Source organism: Hippoglossus hippoglossus, chromosome 10, assembly GCF_009819705.1.
Source record: "Hippoglossus hippoglossus isolate fHipHip1 chromosome 10, fHipHip1.pri, whole genome shotgun sequence".
NCBI lineage: Eukaryota > Metazoa > Chordata > Actinopteri > Pleuronectiformes > Pleuronectidae > Hippoglossus > Hippoglossus hippoglossus.
Window position 1 is genome coordinate 9,385,784 of NC_047160.1, and position 20,131 is coordinate 9,405,914.

The following is a 20,131-nucleotide window of genomic DNA, read 5'->3' on the forward strand; positions in this document are numbered from 1 at the left end:
AACATGGGAAACATTTCTCGTTCTTGGTGTTCTGACCTTTGGCTGTCAACCAAGGTGGAACCCCGAATGAATCCTCAGCGACTCTGAGTGAAACCTCCCCATATGGCTCCTTTCATTAAAATGAATGAGGCCTATTAGAGACAGATTAAAAGCTTCAGATGCCACCAGCGTCTGTGCACTCTCTCTCTCTCCCCCTCTCTCTGTCAGAGCAGGAGAAATTTCGGATGCAGACGTTGGTTAAGGTGTTGTAATGTAATGTGAAATGGCAGCTGCTGCTCTTGGACATCGGCGGCAGAAGAGCATCAAGTATGAATTATCATTCATTACAGCAATTATCACATTGCAAATATTAATTCAACTCAGCTGACTTCACATTCAAGGTGTGAGCCCTGGCCTAAGTGGGAAAGTAGCCACATGAGATGCGGCCTCTAGCTGTGATTCCTGCTTCTGGGGCCCTGCTCGTCTATGGCCCCCGTTCAGACCTGGTGGTGTGGACACATTCTTTTCGCTGAGTGAACACAAATGCATCCTGGGACACATATGAAGGACAGTCTACTCAGTAGACTTCCTGTGACCTGCGACAGTTTCACTATGAAGCATATTTTTACTCTTCTCAGTGGCCATACAGTGATTTGTTTGTCGGCATCGCACTGAACACTGATAACCACATAACGATTGATACGTTATTTACAGCCCCTCCTGACCCCCCTCTCTCTCTCTCTCTCTCTCTCTCTCTCTCTCTCTCTCTCTCTCTCTCTCTCTCTCTCTCTCTCTCTCTCTCTCTCTCTCTCTCTCGCCTGTGCAGACACCGTTACACACACGACACACACATCGGGATAAATCTTTAAACTCAGACTGGGCAAAACAACATAATTCTGTCTTCCCCAACACAAATGACAGACGGGATTATTTGCATATAGAGCGGGGAAGTGAGATCTGATCACAACTGTTCTCAGGAGACACATTTTGATACCAGGTCTGAACAGAGCCTCTGACACATACATTTACATTAAGCGTGTGTGTCTTTAGGTGATACTACAGGTTTACAGAAGACTCATGAAGAAGAGTATAAATAAAGGGCAAGATAAAACAAGAGTGGGACATCTCATTGTCCTACTTCCCACTTCTGCCAGAGCTCAAAATTCAGCTATGAACAGGCTGGGTGCATACACACATGTGCAGAAACAAACATGGATGATCTTCAGTGGTGCAGATGGACTAGCAGACGATGTAAATGTCTGTGTGATGAGTGCAAACTATGAACAAAAGCAGAAAAAAGTTGGATGCAGTGTTGTGAAAGTAAAGGCATGCATTCCATATTATGTAGCAGTCTAAGGAACTAAAATTGTAATATGGACATGTTATAAGATAATTAACGAAGCATGAATAAATCAAAACGCATGAAATGTCACACAAAGGAGGAACTAATCAATCCAAGCTCATGTAAGTGTTCATACATGAGCAGATGCAACAAGAAGCAAGCTCTGTGAGCAAATGAAGGGATGACAGATGACGGCCATGCATGAGCTGGATGGCCTCCAGCCACGCTGCGGTGGCTGGGGCGTAGTTACCTGAGAGGAGAGCCCTTCGGCGTGGCGATGCCGTAACCTTTAGAGTCCAGGTTCCCCCCCACCTTCATGGTGTCGCAGGGTTTCCTCTGCTCTATGTACTCGTTCATCGTGGACTCCAGCAGGTAGGCGTACTTGCCCTTGGACTTCCTGACCCTCATCACGCCCTCGTCCGTGGTCTTGACGAACACGGACGGGTCAGCCGCCTTCATGTAGGACCACATCTTCTCAAACACGGCGATCTTAGACCTCTGAAAACCACAAGTGGAAACCAGTGAGATAGGAAGATAGAGAAAGAAGCAGCATCAGAGTGAATATTATACTATAAATCTTTAAACTGTAAACTACTGCATTAAAATAATATACATTTTTTTATTAAATAAAACTCCATTTCTGATTGTATTTACGGTGACTGAATAGATATATTTCTGTAGTAATGTGTATTACATCATGTGTTATACCTCCTCACAGTGTTTGTACATTCTATCAATATATATCAAAAACCTTTGTTACATTGCTACTGATTAAATTTACATTGGGATAGTTATTTATTGCCCAGACATATAAGAAGGAGTCGACGCTAACCAGAAGCTCGGTGGTTCAAAGTGTCCTAAACCCCGACAACCTGACAATGGTAGCGCTGAATGTGTGCATGAAAGGGTGAATGAGACTTGTACTGTGACAGGCTTTTAGTGGTTGAAAAGACTCAAAACGTGTTATATAAATACAGTCTATTACGAGGGAATCACCGGAAATTATGCACGTATGTAATCCAACATTGCGGTTTGTAATTTTGAGCATTGAGCAGGCAGGTTTGAGTCTGTATTTTTCTTCTCACCCTGAAGAATTCTTTGGTGGAGCCGGCATCCAGCGTTCCATAGGCGATCTCCGTCTGCTTGGCCAAATCCTCGGCACTCTCTATAGGAGACACCATCCTCTCCACTGTCAGGAAGGCGGCCAAGTTGGCAGTATAGGACGAGATGATGATAAGGGTGAAGAACCACCACACGCCTCCGACGATGCGGCCCGACAGAGAGCTAACAACAGAGGGACAGGATGTTTGGTTTGGACGAGAATAGACACATAAAAGACCCAGCATGTTCACACAATCATATATTTTAATTCATGACATTTTTTCTGCATGGTCTTTTCATTCCTGATAAATGTGGTGACCCGGTAAATAAACAGCGTCAGTCTTTTTTCTTCCTGGCCAAGTTTTTGCACACAATCAAGAAAATCGATCTAAGACGTGTGTGATGTTCACACCATCCACATGACCTACATTGCATCACACTCCCTCCGCACTCACACACCCTTCATACCACCGGGCTTGGAGAGCTTAGTCCAATGTGCTAAGGAAAGATAACCAGTTCCACAAAGGCCCACTCAGCTTCTTGCCTGCCAAATTAATCTCACTTAAAGAAATTTGCCAATATGTTTCATGCAACCATGCGTATTATTTGTTGAGGATTAATAGGCGGAGGAGAACACTTAGCCACTGCTCCTAATTGCACTTAATAAAAAAAAAAATTTGCGCAAACTCCCCTGAGTCAAATCCCTGAGTCTTTCCTCTCTGCACGTCTCTTCACCTCAAGAGAAGCCAGCGAGAAGAGAAACAGCAGAAATCATGTTGCGTTACATATCGGGACCCCTGACAAGAGTGGTGCGGCTTACGCAATGAAAATGACACAAATCTGAAACAAAAAAAAAAAAGGCTTTCATGATTCACCTTTGTACCGTCGAGCCAAAATGAGCGTGAACATGAAGGCAAGATTAAGTGCGGAGAGTCAAAAAAATGGAAGAAGCTAAAACATAATCATTTAAGATGCTTTTCAGATGACGGGTGGATGATGAAAGAGCAGCCAGGGAGCAAGTGGAAAGCAAACACAGAATGGATGCCGAGGCTTTGAAAATCAGTCGGGAGAATGCAGAGCTGTCTGCAGGCTGAGTGTGAGTGTGTGTGTGAGTGTGTGTGTGAGTGTATTTTGACTTGTTCACTCATCACTGCTCAAATGGGTGTGGGTGAGGTTAAGCTTTGACTGTGAAGTGAGAAAAACAACATGTATTTCCAAATAGCTCAGTGAAATCATGAGCAAGTGGTTGGTTCTCTAACGTGTCGCGTAAGCAGCACTGGTATCATGTATATATATGTAAACAAAGAAACCTCAGCACCAATACGTGGGGTCTATAGTGGTAAACAAAATCCTTACCTCTTTAGGTTGTAAACAAGAATAACACATTACCAAATATCAAAAATCCAAACTACATTTATACATATTATGCTGAAACTGGTCCAGACTCATACAATCATTCCTGTTTCATCCAAATTATAATAATTGTTTTTTATTGTAATATTTTCGATTCCACTGCACGATAATTTTAAAGCTGCACTTTGTGTCGCTGTTCTTATGCATCACATTAAACAAAGAGGTAAGTCTGTGGTTCAGCCTTCTCTCACTGGTTTTACTGGAGTGGACAAAATAACAGCAACACCCCGAAACATAATGCAACGTAGTTGAACAGCTACACAGCTCACATCCTCTAAAATGATCTTTAACACAGTTTAAACCTAAACTCAACATTGAAACCTTCATGCAGGAGGATTTATTACACAAGTGTTGTATTAAGCTGCAGTATTAATAGCTGGGTGTACCTAATGAATTAAGTACACATCTGTCCAATCCCCCCTTACATCTATCTTACTCCTCTTTCTGACAGTAAAGGCATCTGCAAATAATGAACTGGACACGTCAACCCACATGTTGTAACTCATACATGAGTGAACATGGCCGACTGTTTTAAGTGGAACACTCCGTAGTATGAATACATGTCACCAAGGTCAACAGAAGTCGTGTTAAAATGCAACATTAGGGGAGAGCGACAAGTCACTTGATTAACTATTGTCCATCGAACACACAGAACTTGTGATGCCATAAAGAGACGAGTGCTTGTCCTCAGCCTCCCTCCAGTGTTCCACAATCTGTGACTCATCAAACTCTCTGACCTGTTGCAGTGTAACTACAATTTCGCATTGTGCCAACATGCGTTCAGAACAAGGGATTTATTTAGTCTGATTAAGTAGAATCAATATTGTTTCTACTGAGCGTTTTTTTACTTAAGCATAAAGAGCTTCTGTAGCTGCAGCACACCAGTGAGGTGTAAATGTCACCTTCCAACCGCAAGAAGAAAAAGGAGTGATGGCCGGTTTAATGAAGGCCTATGTCACAGAGCAGTGAGAGAACACATGGTGAAAGCACTTTGCCCTTAGAGCATAGTACAATCTCTGTGGTTTGGATGTAACACAAAATGGGGTAGAAATGCTAGACATTTGGAACTGGATTCAGGTCAAATAATGTGAAACTCATCGAACACCATCCCTACCCGAATAAAATATGTACACGGCCACATCCAGAAGTTGATGTTTTTGCAAACCAAGAGCCTGTTTATAGTCACGTATGACAAAGAACAGCAGGACGTTTTCATGTTTCAGCTGCGGAAAAAGTGGCCAATTAACTCTCTGTCTAGCAGGAGATTAAATTTATCAGATGGCGGGGGGTCATCTGCAACAATATAAGAAAAAGCAATTATTCATCTCAGCTGACGCGTGATAGAAGTCGAAATAACTAGATCGAATATAAATCTTTCAAAAGCAAAGAGCCCCCCCCCATACGATTTGGTGTAAGTGTGTGTTATGTTGGGCTGCACAGCTATAAGTGAGCGAGATAAAGCGAGAGGAAGGGAGAGAGAAATGGCAGCAGAGATGAAAAGTAAACTGGATAGGGCCACCAGGGGCTGACAAACTTCCCAGCTTTGACTGCTGCCGGCCTCCAGAGATGGCAGTAAACAGCTGTCTAATCCTCCTCCAATCAATCGGTCATTCCTCTTTCCTGCTCCCTCTCTCTCCTCTCCTTTCTCTTTCCTTCCACCCTGACGTCCCTGCTGTGCTCCCCGCCTGTCTCCTCCTGCACTCCAGAGCTGACAGGGGTTTGTTTTTGGCAAAGACAACAATGGCCTACACCTTGGCACAGACACTGATGCACCCAATACACACATACACACACACATACACAAACTCCTCAGGAAAGCAGTGTATGCATGTTAGCTATACGTGTGTGAGTGTGTGTGTGTAAAAGCGGGTCACCAGTGACTGTGCTGAGGAGAACTAAAGGGGCTGTGTGAGAGTGTGTGTGTGTGTGGGTGGGTGTGTGTTGGTTCTCATGCAGCACTCCTCCTCCCTGGTCGAGCAGAGCGACTGACAAACACAGATCTGTTTGTCTCCGTTTGTTTCCTTTTGAACTGGTTTCCGTCTCGCCTCCTTTCCGCTCCTCATACATTATTGCACAGGAGCCAACCTTGGTGCTTTGGTGAGACATTAACTCAGCCGTCTCCTTACAGTAAGGGACATCCTCAAAGTAGCACTGTGATTTCATAGTCTTGTTAAGGCGATGATAAATTATTTATTCACTCTACCTCTGTTATTGCATTACCTTGAAAATGAATGGGAGCGCTGTGCACAGGAATACAGCTGTGCATCCAAATCATTAGTGCTGAAGTGACTTTTTCATTATTGTCTTGTTGAAATCATCTAAGACATAGATATACCAAAGATTTACCAGTGACTAGAATACAAGACTGTGAACTAGAAGGCCACTCTGGGAGGGTATACCTCCACCAAGGCTAATGCCCAATGTCACCATGTCAAAGCAGTGTTTCCCATTAACTATCTAGACTGTGGAGGCCCACCATATTCTAATTAGTCCTTACACGGTTTCATAATGAACAACAACCATTTTTACACTTCTCATAATTACATTTGTTCCTTTCCACGCAGTCAGACCTCGTAGCTGCAGTTGCTCTCGTACCCTCAAGTGGCATGTAGTGCAGTTCTCTCTCTCTCTCTCTCTCTCTCTCTCTCTCTCTCTCTCTCTCTCACGCAAGAAGTTGACTTTCACCCTTTAGTCTGTTCACCTGTCACTCAGACTCTGTTTTGTGTAAGAGCGACGTTAGTGCATGTGCACCCCCGCTACTGCTATAGATCGAATTAATTCTGTGGGAAAACGCTGCAGAGAATGTCAAACAAAATTCCTGGATCCCCTATTTATTGGAATCCACACCAACATTCTATGGTTTTTCCCCTAAACCATACTGCTTCCTTTCACCAAGTTTTAATCTGTCAAGTAGTTTTGTGTAAACCTACTAACTAACAGACATACAAACAAAATACATATAAACAGATTAACTCCTTGGTGGAGGTAATAACAGATACAAAAAGTGTTTGTCAAATTTGAATCCAGTACCAAACTTCAAATCCCTGTTTGAATTAATTAAGGTTTAACTGTTTTTAGGTCATGCAAATTATAAATCACTAAATATTTAAGAAGTATAACTCAAAGAGTGCCAATCTAAGCAGTGTTTTGAAAAGTGGGGGATAGTGAACATGTGATTAGGAAACCACACTTTTAGCTCCAAAACCTTGAAAGCTGCTCTAATTTAATTTGGGGCTTCCATGGGGGGAAACACAAAACACAAAAGTGACATGACTGTATCACCTCATAAAGCTGATAAGGCGAAAGTGTGAGTAAACAGTTGTTATTTACACATCCAGTTCACAGAGCAACAGAGCCACCTGTTCATGTCCGGCTCTCCCTCTCCTTTAACACCTGAGGGAAATATGTGGCTCTCTAACTGCGTAAAGCTCCACGATGTTCAGCAGCACGTCTCTAACCTTTAGCTTTTGTTTTTTGCTGAACAACTTAAGTTTCACTATTTGGGGTAGATCCCCACAGTGAGTCATCAAAATGAGTGCTGTGGAGGAAAACAGCTGCTGCTGCAGTGTCTGGAAACTGGGTTTGACGACGGCGGCAAGACTGAACCAAAACAAGGGGCTGATAGACGGCAAAAGACTCTGAGCATCATCATCTGTGGACGAAATGCAAATCCAATGCAATGCTGCAAGATGTAAGTAATGTATTGTGTATTTGCAATGTATTCTACCCTTGTCAGAAGCACATGCTAATGTTCTCAGGCACTTTTCCAGGTGTGCATGTTTTGTTATGATGGAGATCGAAATGAATCGGAGCGTCTGTCTATGTCAGATCCAGATCTTTATCCTTTGTTATATGATCTCCACCCACAGTTCCCTGAGATTCTGCCCGAGCACTAAACTCTCATTAGAATTCCCCTGGCTGGCCTGCTCTATTCAATATGGTAATTAGCAATGACTAATGACTTTAGCAAGTGTAAAAAATGAGCCAGTAATGGCCACATTACAATGGATTAGGAATTACAGAGGTTTAAATGAGAAAGAAAATGGTCTCTAATTGTGGTGTGATTCTAAGACAAATCAGGGATGGAAAAGGAGTTTTCTGCTACACTGCCTTTTTTTTTATCGCTTCGGGAAAATTAGCGAGACAGCTGTATGTTCTCATTGATCGGGCACAACCCCTCCCATTATATCTGTTCTGACAAGACTTATTTTTCACGCCAGTCAATCGAGAAGATAAAATGAGAGTGACAGTGGCTGGCAAGAGAAAAGCACTGAGGCAGGGAAGATCTATAGATACAGCAGACGGAGAGAGTACAGAGGCTACATACATAAGCTGCTCTCAGACCTGCACTGGACGCCGCAGTTCCTTCGTATTTTCTCCCGAGAAGGTGCATGTGTGAACACCAATGTCCGAGTGAGACTCTCCGCAGTTTCTACGGACTTTATCTGCCTGGCCTCCTAGTATAAAGTCTGTAGAAATCCAGGGGAACTTGATGTGTGAATCCAGCGGAGGATCCCCCCCACACACACAAAGAAGATTCCGACGAAGCTGACGACGGGGTCATGTGTTGTAAACAAAATCTTGTGATCTCCGCAGCAGAGTAAATACGTCACTACCTGCCTTTGACTGCTGCATCCGGCTGGTACCCCCGACCTCATGTCTGAAAATGGCTATACAGTGAACATATAAAGTGAACATATACGTCAGTGTAGCAACAGAGTATGAAGTGTTAGTGAGTATGTGCTGACTAATTGGCCACTGCTGTGGCTAAGCGCAGGAAACATCCTTAGCAACCACAGCTCCCTAGATGTGAAAATTATGACAGAGTTGAGAAGAGGAAAAAAAAAAAAAAAAAAATCAAATATAACACCCGGGCATCATTTATATCAACAGCACACCGGAGAGCTTTCACTTAACATCACAGGACCACAGAGGAGGGGATGTGACACGGAGACCTCAGGTTCAACATGTTCAACACTTCAACACGACTGTCTAAGTGAATAAATACACCTCGTCCTGCTGCTTTCAGCCGATACTTCTCGAACACAAAAGCAGTGCAGCTCCACAGTCATGTTTCCAAGCTGTGTGTGCACGGTGTCTGTATTTGCCGACTTATATCACAAGGCTTTTGCTAATTAGCGCACCATCGACTATGCTTCAGCTGCTTGCAAATGTTAGGAATAGATACAAATTTTATGAAGCCTCTCGAGCTCCCCACAGCCTCCTCAGCAGAAAACAGCGTGTGAAGAACATGCATAATAATGTGCTAGTGTCAGGGTAATTAACCAGGATAAAGTATTTATAAATGTGATTACCTTTTTATGGAATTCCATATAGGTCACTGTGGTTCCTGAAGCTACACGCAAGGGGGCAACCAGGCTCATTGGAGATGTGCATTATGGGTTTGATATGCAACACATGATGCTTCTGGTGCATGCTCGGCCCATAGACTGTATATAAAGATGGATGACGTGTCTCCAATTCCTTCCACTATCTAGAAATGAAGTCAAAATATCTATATCTCTATAGATTCTGGACAGGAGCAGCGGCAGTGAGGTTCTGCAGATGCGCTTGACCAATTATGAGTCAATCATGGGAAAAAAAGTAAACAAACATCACTGAGGTAAGAACTAAAATGACAGAAACCATTATTTAGGGTGTACTTTGATTTTTAGTTTGGTCCATGTCAGATCCAATAACATGAAGGCTGTTGTTTTTTTTGTAAAACCTATACTACAGCCAGCCACCAGGGGGCGATCCAGATGAGTTGACTTCACTTTTGCGGCGCTTTAATGTCGTCCATCTTTATATACAATCTATGGATTGTATTTTTTTGCAACCATACTTACACACAAATAACAATTTAAATGTTGTTCCAATCATCTAACACAACTATACATCTAAAGCCATGATGCTAGCTGCTCTGTGAGGCAGCAGTAGGGCACAGTGTTGACATGAGCTGAAAGCAAATGTCAGCATGCTAACTTGCTCACAATGCTAATATAGTAGCAATCAGCAGGTGTGATGTTTACTATCATCACTATCCCATTTTAGCAAGTTAGCATTTTTTTGCTCAAAACTAGCAAACAAAGATTAGCTGAGGCAAACCAATGCTGACATTCCCGTCCTTGGAGCATTAAATGACTTTAAAAAAAAAACGGGGGAAAAAACACTGCAGCCAGCAGGTGGCGATCGAGACCCTTTGGCTTCATTTTTGCAGAGCAGACATGTCGTCCAACTTTAGATACAGCCTATGGTCTTGGTACAGACTGGAAAGAAACCAGTATATATTACATAAAGTTACTCTAAATTAAGTTTGTAAATTACATTCTATGACCTAGAATGGGGCTTTATGTATAAAAAGAGCCACAATAATAATTTAACATAATACAAATAATTAAAAATCAAGCTAAAAGTTAGTGGTTTCAATTGAAAGTCATGGTGCTACAGCACAGAACAAGAGTGGCCATCAGTTGCGTGCATACTTCTACCAAGGCCCAACACCCCCCTTAAGAAACCACATGTATATTCACAACATCTGGATTTTTGTACTTAGACTTTAGTTTGGTCCATGTCCCACACGCTCACATGAGGAGGTGGGATTAATAACCTACACTGCAGCCAGCCATCAGGTGGGGATTGAGATGCTTTGACTTCCCACTGTCTCAAAATTGCCGAATGAGGCTCTGAGGGATGAAAATGTGCTGATGTCAATGTTGTTGCTAAGCGGTGAGTTTACTTACAGATTTTGTTTGCTTGCGCTTTTGTTTTGTGGGTCTCACGATTGTTAGGTTGTATATTTTTTGTGCACTTTCATCTTCAAGGCCAAACTGAGTCGAGTTAAAAGCGAGGGGAAGAAACAGATGATTTCTTGAAGCATCTCTCCTTCTCCTCCTCCTCCTCTCTCTGCCGCTGAAGGTCAACACCCCCACACCACTGAGTTGAAAGGGAATATTATGATAATGCTGTTGCCAGCCTCCCACAAACACACTAAGAGTGGGTAAGTACATTCATTCAAGTGCGCTATGGAGGATCCGACAAAAGGCATTATGATTTAAAATGCAATGTTTATTTCATTAATAAGCAGCTGGGTTCAGTGGCGAACGCAGAACAATGAGTCTTCCAGTTAATGATTGGCGCAAAGGAATCGATATGTTTGCGATACGACGACTCTAACCTTCGGATCTGTGGCTGTACGTACACGCGTTCACCGGATGATACCATGGGCGCTCTCTTGTAACCTCGTGCAACCTGAGATAAGTCGGTGTTGGCGAGCTGTGAGAGCACTCGCGACGCGCCCACACACATACGCACAGCCTTTTAGTCACTCCGGCAAGAAAACAGGAATCATAACAGATACATCACAGCTGTTCACAACTGAGGAATCAATAACCATCAGCAGACACACAAATGACTTATGGCGCATTCAATCAGGCTGCATAGTAACGCCGAGGAGACATGCATGTGTGCTCAAGTGCAGTTTTTAACAGACCAGAGACACTTGATGTGAAGCTGCTCCGCTCTGAAAGAAAAATCTGTCTCTTTATGGTTGCCATGGCAGCACACTCTGCGCTCCAAACAGTACAGCTGAGCTGAGACACTTTTAGTCATCCCACTCATCTCCCTCTCTGTGTGTGCATCTATAAGGGCGAGCACCCCTATAGTAAGATGGATTTGCCATTACCTGCGGAATGCTCTCATTATATCCCCTTTCGACTTACTTATCGTTCCAGTCAAACTATTGGCATTTCCTGCGATCCAGGTAGATTTCCCATACGGCCTCTTGCCTGGTGTATGATTCATGGCTGCTGAAAAGATGTTCCTATACCATCACAGCTTGATTACAGCAGATACCCTTGCTGCTCTGGAAACATATGTGTGGCTCTTTGTGACTGTTTTAAATGCAGATTTGACAGAGTGTGCTCCTCTGAGGAGATGGTGTGTCTGTCTGTGTACAAAGTGTGATACCCCAGTGAAATCCTCAGGGTGTGTGTGTGTGTGTGTGCCTTTGCATGTATGATCAAAAGTTGCCTTCATGCGATTTCCAGATAAATAAAACATAAGTGTTGCTGTGAACTAAAATGAACCGTCTCTTTATGAATAAAACATGCTTTCCTACCAAGTCTTCCCCAACTGCTTTGACAGCAACTTACTAACTTCAGAATTATGTAACTCAGTGGTGTGTAACACAATCTAATTTCTTGTGGTGAAGATAAATAACAGCAATGTTATACCTAATGGATTCCTGTGCAAGATCAATAACGATTACAAGAATCTGCTGGCTTCGTCCCAGGGGGCTCGATTAGCAACAGCCGCTTGCATCTGATCATACAACGCTCCGAACAACATCACATTTCCTGCATCATGAACCCTATGGTGCTGCTACAGTATGTCTGACAGCACGGATGAGAGTCTTTTCCAGAGATATGTAAAGTCCTTTGTAAAGGCTTTGTGAACTCTAGGTGAAAAGATTAGAAGTGTATGATGTGCACTAAGTTGAGCATCTTATAATAAACATGGTGACACATAACAGCAACAAGAAGGGAATCAGAAAACCATGATCAAAATATCACCTACAGTAGCAGTGCCAAGCCTTACCAAAGAAAACATGGATTTTGCATATTTTAGTTCTTTAACTTCGTGTCATATTAAATTGACCATTATAAGTCCATATTTGAAAATATGGAGCCGCTGGTTTCTATTCCCTCGGAGTATGTCATAAACATTAAGCTGAAAAAAGCTGAAAACATTATCGAGTTAAATTCTTTCCCACAGAGAACATTTTGTTGTCCTTATTTGTCCATTAGCACCCAGCGCTAATGAAGATGCAAGCAGGGACCATTGTGAACGCTCTCCGTGGTGGGGTGTTCAAGGACACTCTGACATAGAAAAATATCACAGTTTTGTTATCGTCATCTGTGCAGAACTAAAAGCCAATACTGCAACTATAATGAAGACGATGTGATATGAAACTTTAAAAAATTACAGTTTGCTATGGAGAATGTTCAATTATATAGTATGTAAAATGGTTAAAACATGATAAAACATTGGTGTGGTACTTTAAAACACCCAAATAATTGTACACTGTATCTTTGTGGACTGTTGCTATGCATCTACTCTCTGTCCAAAGGCTCATTTTTCAGAGTCTGCTTTAAACTATGTAACCGTTACTGCCCACATACTTTCATGCCCCTTTACGTTGGCATGGTTGATGAACAATACATCCACTAGAGGGCAGCGCAGACCCAAGAGTTGCTGACAACAACAAACATGTTGACTGTGGAGGAGGTTGTGATGATGGACCTCTTAAAAAGGGACAAAGTGCCCCTACAAAATAACACCAAATAGATGCCTGTCGTGTCCTAGCAACTCGCAAAGTCGCAAATTTCTTCTTCCTGCCCTGTGATCGTCTTACTTGAGCTATTGGCTACAATTTCCAGTGGTTCTGCTCCATTTTGTCGGTTTCATCTGTATCTTTAGGCCTTCAGAAGAAGCACACAAAATTGTTTCCATATACCTAAAGATGGACATATAACTGCCCCCCAAAAGTGAGGCCAAAGCATCTTGATCGCCACCTGGTGGCTGGCTGCATTATAGGTAATTCAAAGTACACGTCAATCAAGTTTTTCTCAAAGATGGTCTCTGTCAATTTAGGTAGCTCTCATCAAACTGATCGCTACTGTGGCTCCATCCCCTGATTGCTACTACACAGGCTCCAAATGCACAATGCCTTTGTATCGGGGTATTTTGGCTTCATTTCTGGTTAGTGGGACGGTAGAATAGTGCTGTCCATGTTTATAAACAGTCCATGCCTAACATGTATCGCATGTTGAGCAATGTAAGCAAATCATTTCTTCAACAGATAGATGTCTATTAGGATACTTTGTCTTAGCCCTGTCCTGTTCAATGCTTCAAAGAGGGAAACACGTATGATAGAAAACTCAGTTTGAGAAACACTGTCCCTCCCCAGGTTACCATAACACACCACAGACACACAATCCATTATTGAATGATTTTGACCGGCAGACTGAGAAATTGCTGTTGTGGCAGCAGGGTGTGAGTGACAGAGCTGATTTATTTCTGTCTACAATCATGTAACAGCAGCAACACAGGCACGGAGGAGAGTCGGCTCCATGGGGCCATGCAGTTCAAACACACACACACACAAACACACACAGATATCAGACACAGACATAAACATCTGAGAACACATGCTCTGGGGGAACATCGTGAACCCACGCCCTTTTTACGCAATTTCGCTTCCTGCCGATCGAGACCCTGCAAGCTTCATACGGAAATTGAAAGGCCAGTCAAAATCCACAAGGTCATGTTCGACACAGGTTGGTGCTATAATAATATAAAGAGTCAGTTTCTCTGTGACGTTAAGAAATCCAGACTCTCACCACCTTTCTTTTGCATAACTGCTTTACAGTAGGCGCATTTGCACGAGCAATGGAAGCATTAAATTTAGGAACATAAAAAAACAAAATCTGAGCCCGAGGTGCAATAATCTGTGAGGATGCAATTAGAACTTCTGATTCTGACAACTAACAAACGCACTCGGTTTTTTTCATTATCATGAAAAGACAAAAAATCACACTCTTGAGACTGTTGGTTTCTGACTGTGTTTGGCACATATGTGATATGAAACCTAAAACATTACTGAAGCCATGACACGAGACAAGGAACACATGAACACAAATCATTGGAAGAGAGATGAAGGATGGAGAGCAGAGAGAGAAGACTGAAAAGAGGTGAACGGGGAGGAAGTAAACGTGTGGATGGATGGAGGTGGTGGTGGTGGTGGTGGTGGTGGTGGCGGTGGTGGGGGGGGGGGTGGTTGCTCTCAGAGTGCACCTGTCTGCAGAGATAAACACGGGGAGGGTCCGACTGCACGGACTGGGGCTTATGGGAGGGCCTGACTGACAGCGCTGACATTTAGAAAGAGCACAGTAAACAATGTCTTGCAGAGGAAAAATAGCAGGGGGAGACACACATGTTTACGTACTGTACATTAATGCATCACATCTGTGTGTGAATGCGCACAAAGACACACACACACACACACACACACACACACACACACACAATGCAGAGATACCTTTAGGACGGTCCGTTCCGATTGTTATGATGCAGAAACAGCAAAATGGCAGTAAGTGTTTCTTTTAATAGAAACAGCTAATACATACACTTACACACGCGCACGCACACACGCACCAGCTCATACAGGCAGACAGGGAAATTAAATACGCCCACTGATTAATCCAGGACAGAGTGGATCGTCAGTGTTGTTCCTTGGCCTTTTGTCTCTTAATTAATGGAGGATCGTAAAGCACGAAGCTCGTCACGCTGCCTACCTCCGAGCTGAACGCACCTTTTACAACACTGGCTTTGTCACCGACAGGCCCTGTTCACAGCGGACATTTTGACTTGCCACAGTAGGAAAAGCACAGGTGTAAAATATAAAATGAATGACGGTTGAATTGAAATGAACAATGTTATCATGAAGACCTGAGCTTCTCCTACTATGACATGTCAAAATGTCCACCGTGAAAATGGGTAAAGGCACAGTGTTGTTCACAAATTTCAGCAACTTCATGAGTAAAACATCTACTTCAAATTTCTTCTGCTAATTCTGTCTTGGGTAAAATGTTACATGCAGGACATTGAGCTTGTTATGTAACAGTGTATTTTTATACTCAAACTGAATACTTATTCCACCACTGTAACTATGTGGTATATATGATTTCATTGTACAAATCACTAAAATCCTCTGTTTGAAAATCATAAGATTTTATTTCAATGAATTTCAAGTCCAAATAAAATAGAAGACAAAGAAAACACAAAAGATCAGCAGCTCCAGCTTTTCAAAAACACATAGAAACCGGAAGACATCTTTACTTGGAATCCATTTTAGTGAAGTTTTCTTCATAATCTTACAATTATGCAAATAATCTGTCTGTGTCTTTATGTATGTATATAATTGTGCATGTGCATATGTAATTTGCCTATTTCAAGAACAGTTTCTCTGATCTACTTAAGACTTGGCAAGTGTGTTGCTGGGAGTGCAGTAGCAAATTTGGCGCAATATGGGCCCATGACATGTGAAATATTGATACATTTTGAATAAACAGAAAATCAGCACTCTGTAGCAGAGGGTGCTGGGGCTCTTCGACATACGTGATGTCATCAATCCCGACTATGGCAGCCCCTGGTCCAATAGAGTACAGAAGGATCTAACCATGATTCTTCTGGAGAACACCCTGCAGCTAAAAACCCACTCACCCCTGATCATCTAAACTGTGGGAGTATTTAACACAGAGACGAACCAATGTGATTCTCTCTAAACTCTGTGCATTGGAAATGTCTCATCACAGCCTCATAATTCAGGATTACCAACATAGAGAACGTGCTTCTGTTTGTAGTAGACACAGATTTTCTAAATGTTTCATAATTGGTCCCACGACTATTTCTGCACAGCTGATGTTAAGGTAACTTTTAAATGGGTTTAAAAAGGAAATACTTCCATCCAGGTTGTAAATGAGCTCAGAACCTCCAAGTATGAAGAAATGAACAAATAATTGCAGGCACACAAGGACTAAAAAGCCTCATTCTCTCAAGTCCCATTAGCCAAGTGAAACTGTACACTGCGTTAATGCGAAACTCTGACAACAAAATATATGTGAGGTTACGAGTCTCCTACTGTTTTCATCTGACAGGACACGAGTAAAAACATTACATGTCCCTTTAAATCCGGCAGAGCAACGGAGAGCTCGCTTCAGGACTCGCATCAACCTGCAGCTCGGTGTGTGAATACGCGCTGTGCTAACTGGAGCATCTAGGTCACCCAAATTTCCGAGCGGAAGATGTTTCCTTCAGGGCAGAAATTAGTGGGGTGAAACATTCGCTGTGTTGGTTTTCAAGACATCAGGCAGACTCCACCATGGTGATCGCTGCACCGTGGACTGCTGCACACGATAAACCTGTCCTTTGCTATTTTCAAGAGCTTCCCTACTGAGCTCGAACGAGAACAACCTTGGAAGGACACTGTAAGTAAAGGAAGACATCTCACTCGAGGCCTATATGAGGATACCACCCTCACAGATGACACAAAGGACATTTTCAGTTCTACCTGAATTATTTTTAAGCTAGAACTTAACAAGTGCCAGTTACCCAGTATCCCAAAATACTAAAAACTGTTGCTGTTACTGGGCAGACAAAACTCAATATAATCTGTAGAGTATGTCACATCTCAGTATGACAGTAGGTAAATGGGCCAACAGTCTTGTAACAGTTATTAAGGGATGATGAAATATTTCTCACAACTGGTTATTTCTGCAGTCGGAGGCAGCATCAACAGGATTTATCTGTTTTGTCCAGATAAACCGTCAGGGAAAGGTCTTGCATCAGGAGGGATTGCTTCCCCCGAGCAAAACAAACGCAGATACCGTACAAATAAGAGCAAATCCAAGCTCAACCTCGCATATAGTAACATGCATGCAATACAAACAAAAATAACGTGTGTGCGCATAAGAAGCAAAAACCACAGGGACCAGATCATTTGCAGGGGCACGGTGACATTCTCCCTGCCTCTGTAAGATGTACAAGGAAATCAATAGGTATTGGAGATGTATTTTCAGCTTGTAAGAGAAGAACACTGAGACAATAGCCATCACCCTGCATGAGGCGCAGCAGAGTCTCCAGGCAGAAAATGTAAATATCAAGTGAAGGCCTGTGGGAGTGGGGTTTCGCCACCTACACCGTGTACCGCTGAGCACCTATGTGTCGCACGCAGGCCCTGTGGGTGCAGAGAGATTTTCTCCCTTCTGATATTTGTGCAAGGTAGAAGCAAAGTGGAAATACATTCTGTAAATGTCACACGATGGAAGTCGAGATATAAATCGAATGTCGCGCGTTGATATAATTTCTTTAACCTTCAGCCACTCAATCAGGGAGGGTAGACTGAGAACCACTGATATTTATCAGCAAAATGCTACAAAATGAATAAATACATTCCGACCTGGCAGCCTTGCAACACATTTCTCCTATAGTTGTTCACGGATCGGCCTCGGTAGTCAGTTCATCCGAATCAGCCACACACAAAAAAAAGGACCGGTGGTATTGACACATGCATATTTGGTTAATTTTCCTCACTAAAATGCAAGGTGGATTAAACATGAATTACAACAGATGTTATTGTGAAATCTGGAAGGATATTAGAAATGGATAGGTCTACGTTATATTTTTAGGGAAAGGCAATTTCCTTTATAGATTACGTTTCATACACAGAGGTAGAAACTGATACCTCTCCCTTATCTATCAATCCAATGTGCACTTATTGCCAGGACATGGTTTGCCTTGCTAACGTTTAACCGTTGACTTTAATCTATACAATAACTGAAATATTATATTATAATCACAATTCAATTTGTATGCACATTAACCAATTCGCTTTAGAGGCGCTATTGGGTAGATTTATTTCTATTCTAGTCCTTGTGCTAACCTAACCAACCTTTGCCTCAGGCTTCATATCACAGAACATGGGGAAAAAATGTATTGACTCCTTTCCCATCGCCAGAAGAGGAGTTTGTCTATATGATTTTTCTATACCCCTGCAGTGAGACATGTTCGACGTCACAACGTCACAAATGGGAAACCAATGCTTCTGACACCTTGCTTTCTCGGCAGTGTTGCAATTTGCACGATACAAAGCAAAAAAAAACAACCTGTTGCACATTATTCCCAAGATGTGAAAATCAATAAGCACACAAACCTTTAACGCACGGAAGTTCAATATCTGTCACAACGCTGCACCAGAAACATTTCTTTCATGTAGTTTAAATGTTATGGCTGAGTACAAGTCATTATTTGTCCAGGTATTGATGATATTAAGAACTTTTCAGCGTTGAATCCGAACCACAGCAGCAGCCTCTCCATCCTCACAGTATAGTACACTTCAGTGTAGATACATTATGTATACGTGCGCCACCACACTGCACAAATACATAATGCATACGCAGCTTAATGTTTAAAGATACAAGAAGCTCTGTGTCTGTCCATGACCTAACCTGTCTGTGCTGGTTCAGAGCCTGCAGTGATCACACTCACATTATCTTCTCATCTCATCCTTCAGGTCCCTCTGGAAAGCTCAGAAAGTCGACCTCGGTGTCTCCAATTTCAGACACTTAATGAGATTTTTAATTGGTGACCTTTTGAGGACTGTTTCATTCCACAGCTCTTGAGAGCACTTGAGGGGGAGCAAAACCACACCACGCAAAACTCACACCAGGATCCTTCATAACAACCTCTCAGTTGAATATTTACCTTTACCCACACATGGATAGATATATGGACAAATAAACAGACAGAGGTAGGTAGGTAGGTGGGTGGATGGATAATGGGTGGATACATAGATAGATTGAATTTTAAACATTGGAGGGAGCTACCTGTAAGTTGTTCTAGTCCCAAAGGTTCATGCCACGTTTATAACACTACAGCAAGTGTCTGGAGAGGAGACTGAGAATGAAAACACAACATCTCTGCAGCATGACCACATCATAAACTCCCTCGGCTGCTCCTCGTGCCACTTGTATCATTGCTCCGCATGAGAAGTGACTAGCAAAAACAAAATCTCAATAAACAAAGCCCCAACTGAGTCGAACACAAATGCAACCTGTTATGTTCAAAGCGTTTGTGTGGCAGACAGAAGGACACTGTACACAGGTGGTTCTGAGTGTGTCTTTGTGGGCCAGCAGTCAAAAGGGATTCAAAGGACAGTGGATGGAATGCATCAAAGTTTGTGTAAATCTATGGACTTGGTTTCTTACCGTGGGGAGATATCACATCCCTGCTGCATGAAGGCGCCCAGTGAAAACCAAAGGGAGTTGAAGATGCCAAACTCATTGGTCTGGTCAAGATTCTGTTGGTTTATGTTCTGCTGCGTCTGTGTCTGGCCCTGCTGCACCCCGTTGGAGGCTGAAGCTTGCGTGGGAGACTGTGGCTCTCCTTCCTCATAGTCCTCGGCGTGCCACTCGTACGGGCTGAACCGGCTGACGAGGAAGAGGACGACGCTGACGCCGATGTAGGCAAACACTATGCACATCCAGATCTCGTAAGCCAGCGGGTCGAGGAATGAAAACACACCAGGCTTGGATTTGGTGGGTTTCTTAATCATGATGGAGATTCCGAGGGACATGAATGGCTTGGAGAAGTCGATGACTTCTTCACGGACCAGGGTGATGGTCAAAGGAGCCACAGCCACATCCGCTTTCTGATGGAAGAAACCAAAGACATATA

At 42.8% G+C, this 20,131-nt stretch overlaps 1 protein-coding gene across 1 annotated transcript in view; it reads right to left on the bottom strand.

Moving 5' to 3' along the window:
• Positions 1-20,131, bottom strand: part of gria1a (glutamate receptor, ionotropic, AMPA 1a) — a 72,861-nt gene that overhangs the window by 13,714 nt on the left and 39,016 nt on the right. Inside the window, 3 exon segments of the mRNA XM_034598010.1 lie at positions 1,572-1,819; positions 2,407-2,605; positions 19,663-20,105. Of these exon segments, the coding sequence (XP_034453901.1) occupies positions 1,572-1,819; positions 2,407-2,605; positions 19,663-20,105 (890 nt within the window).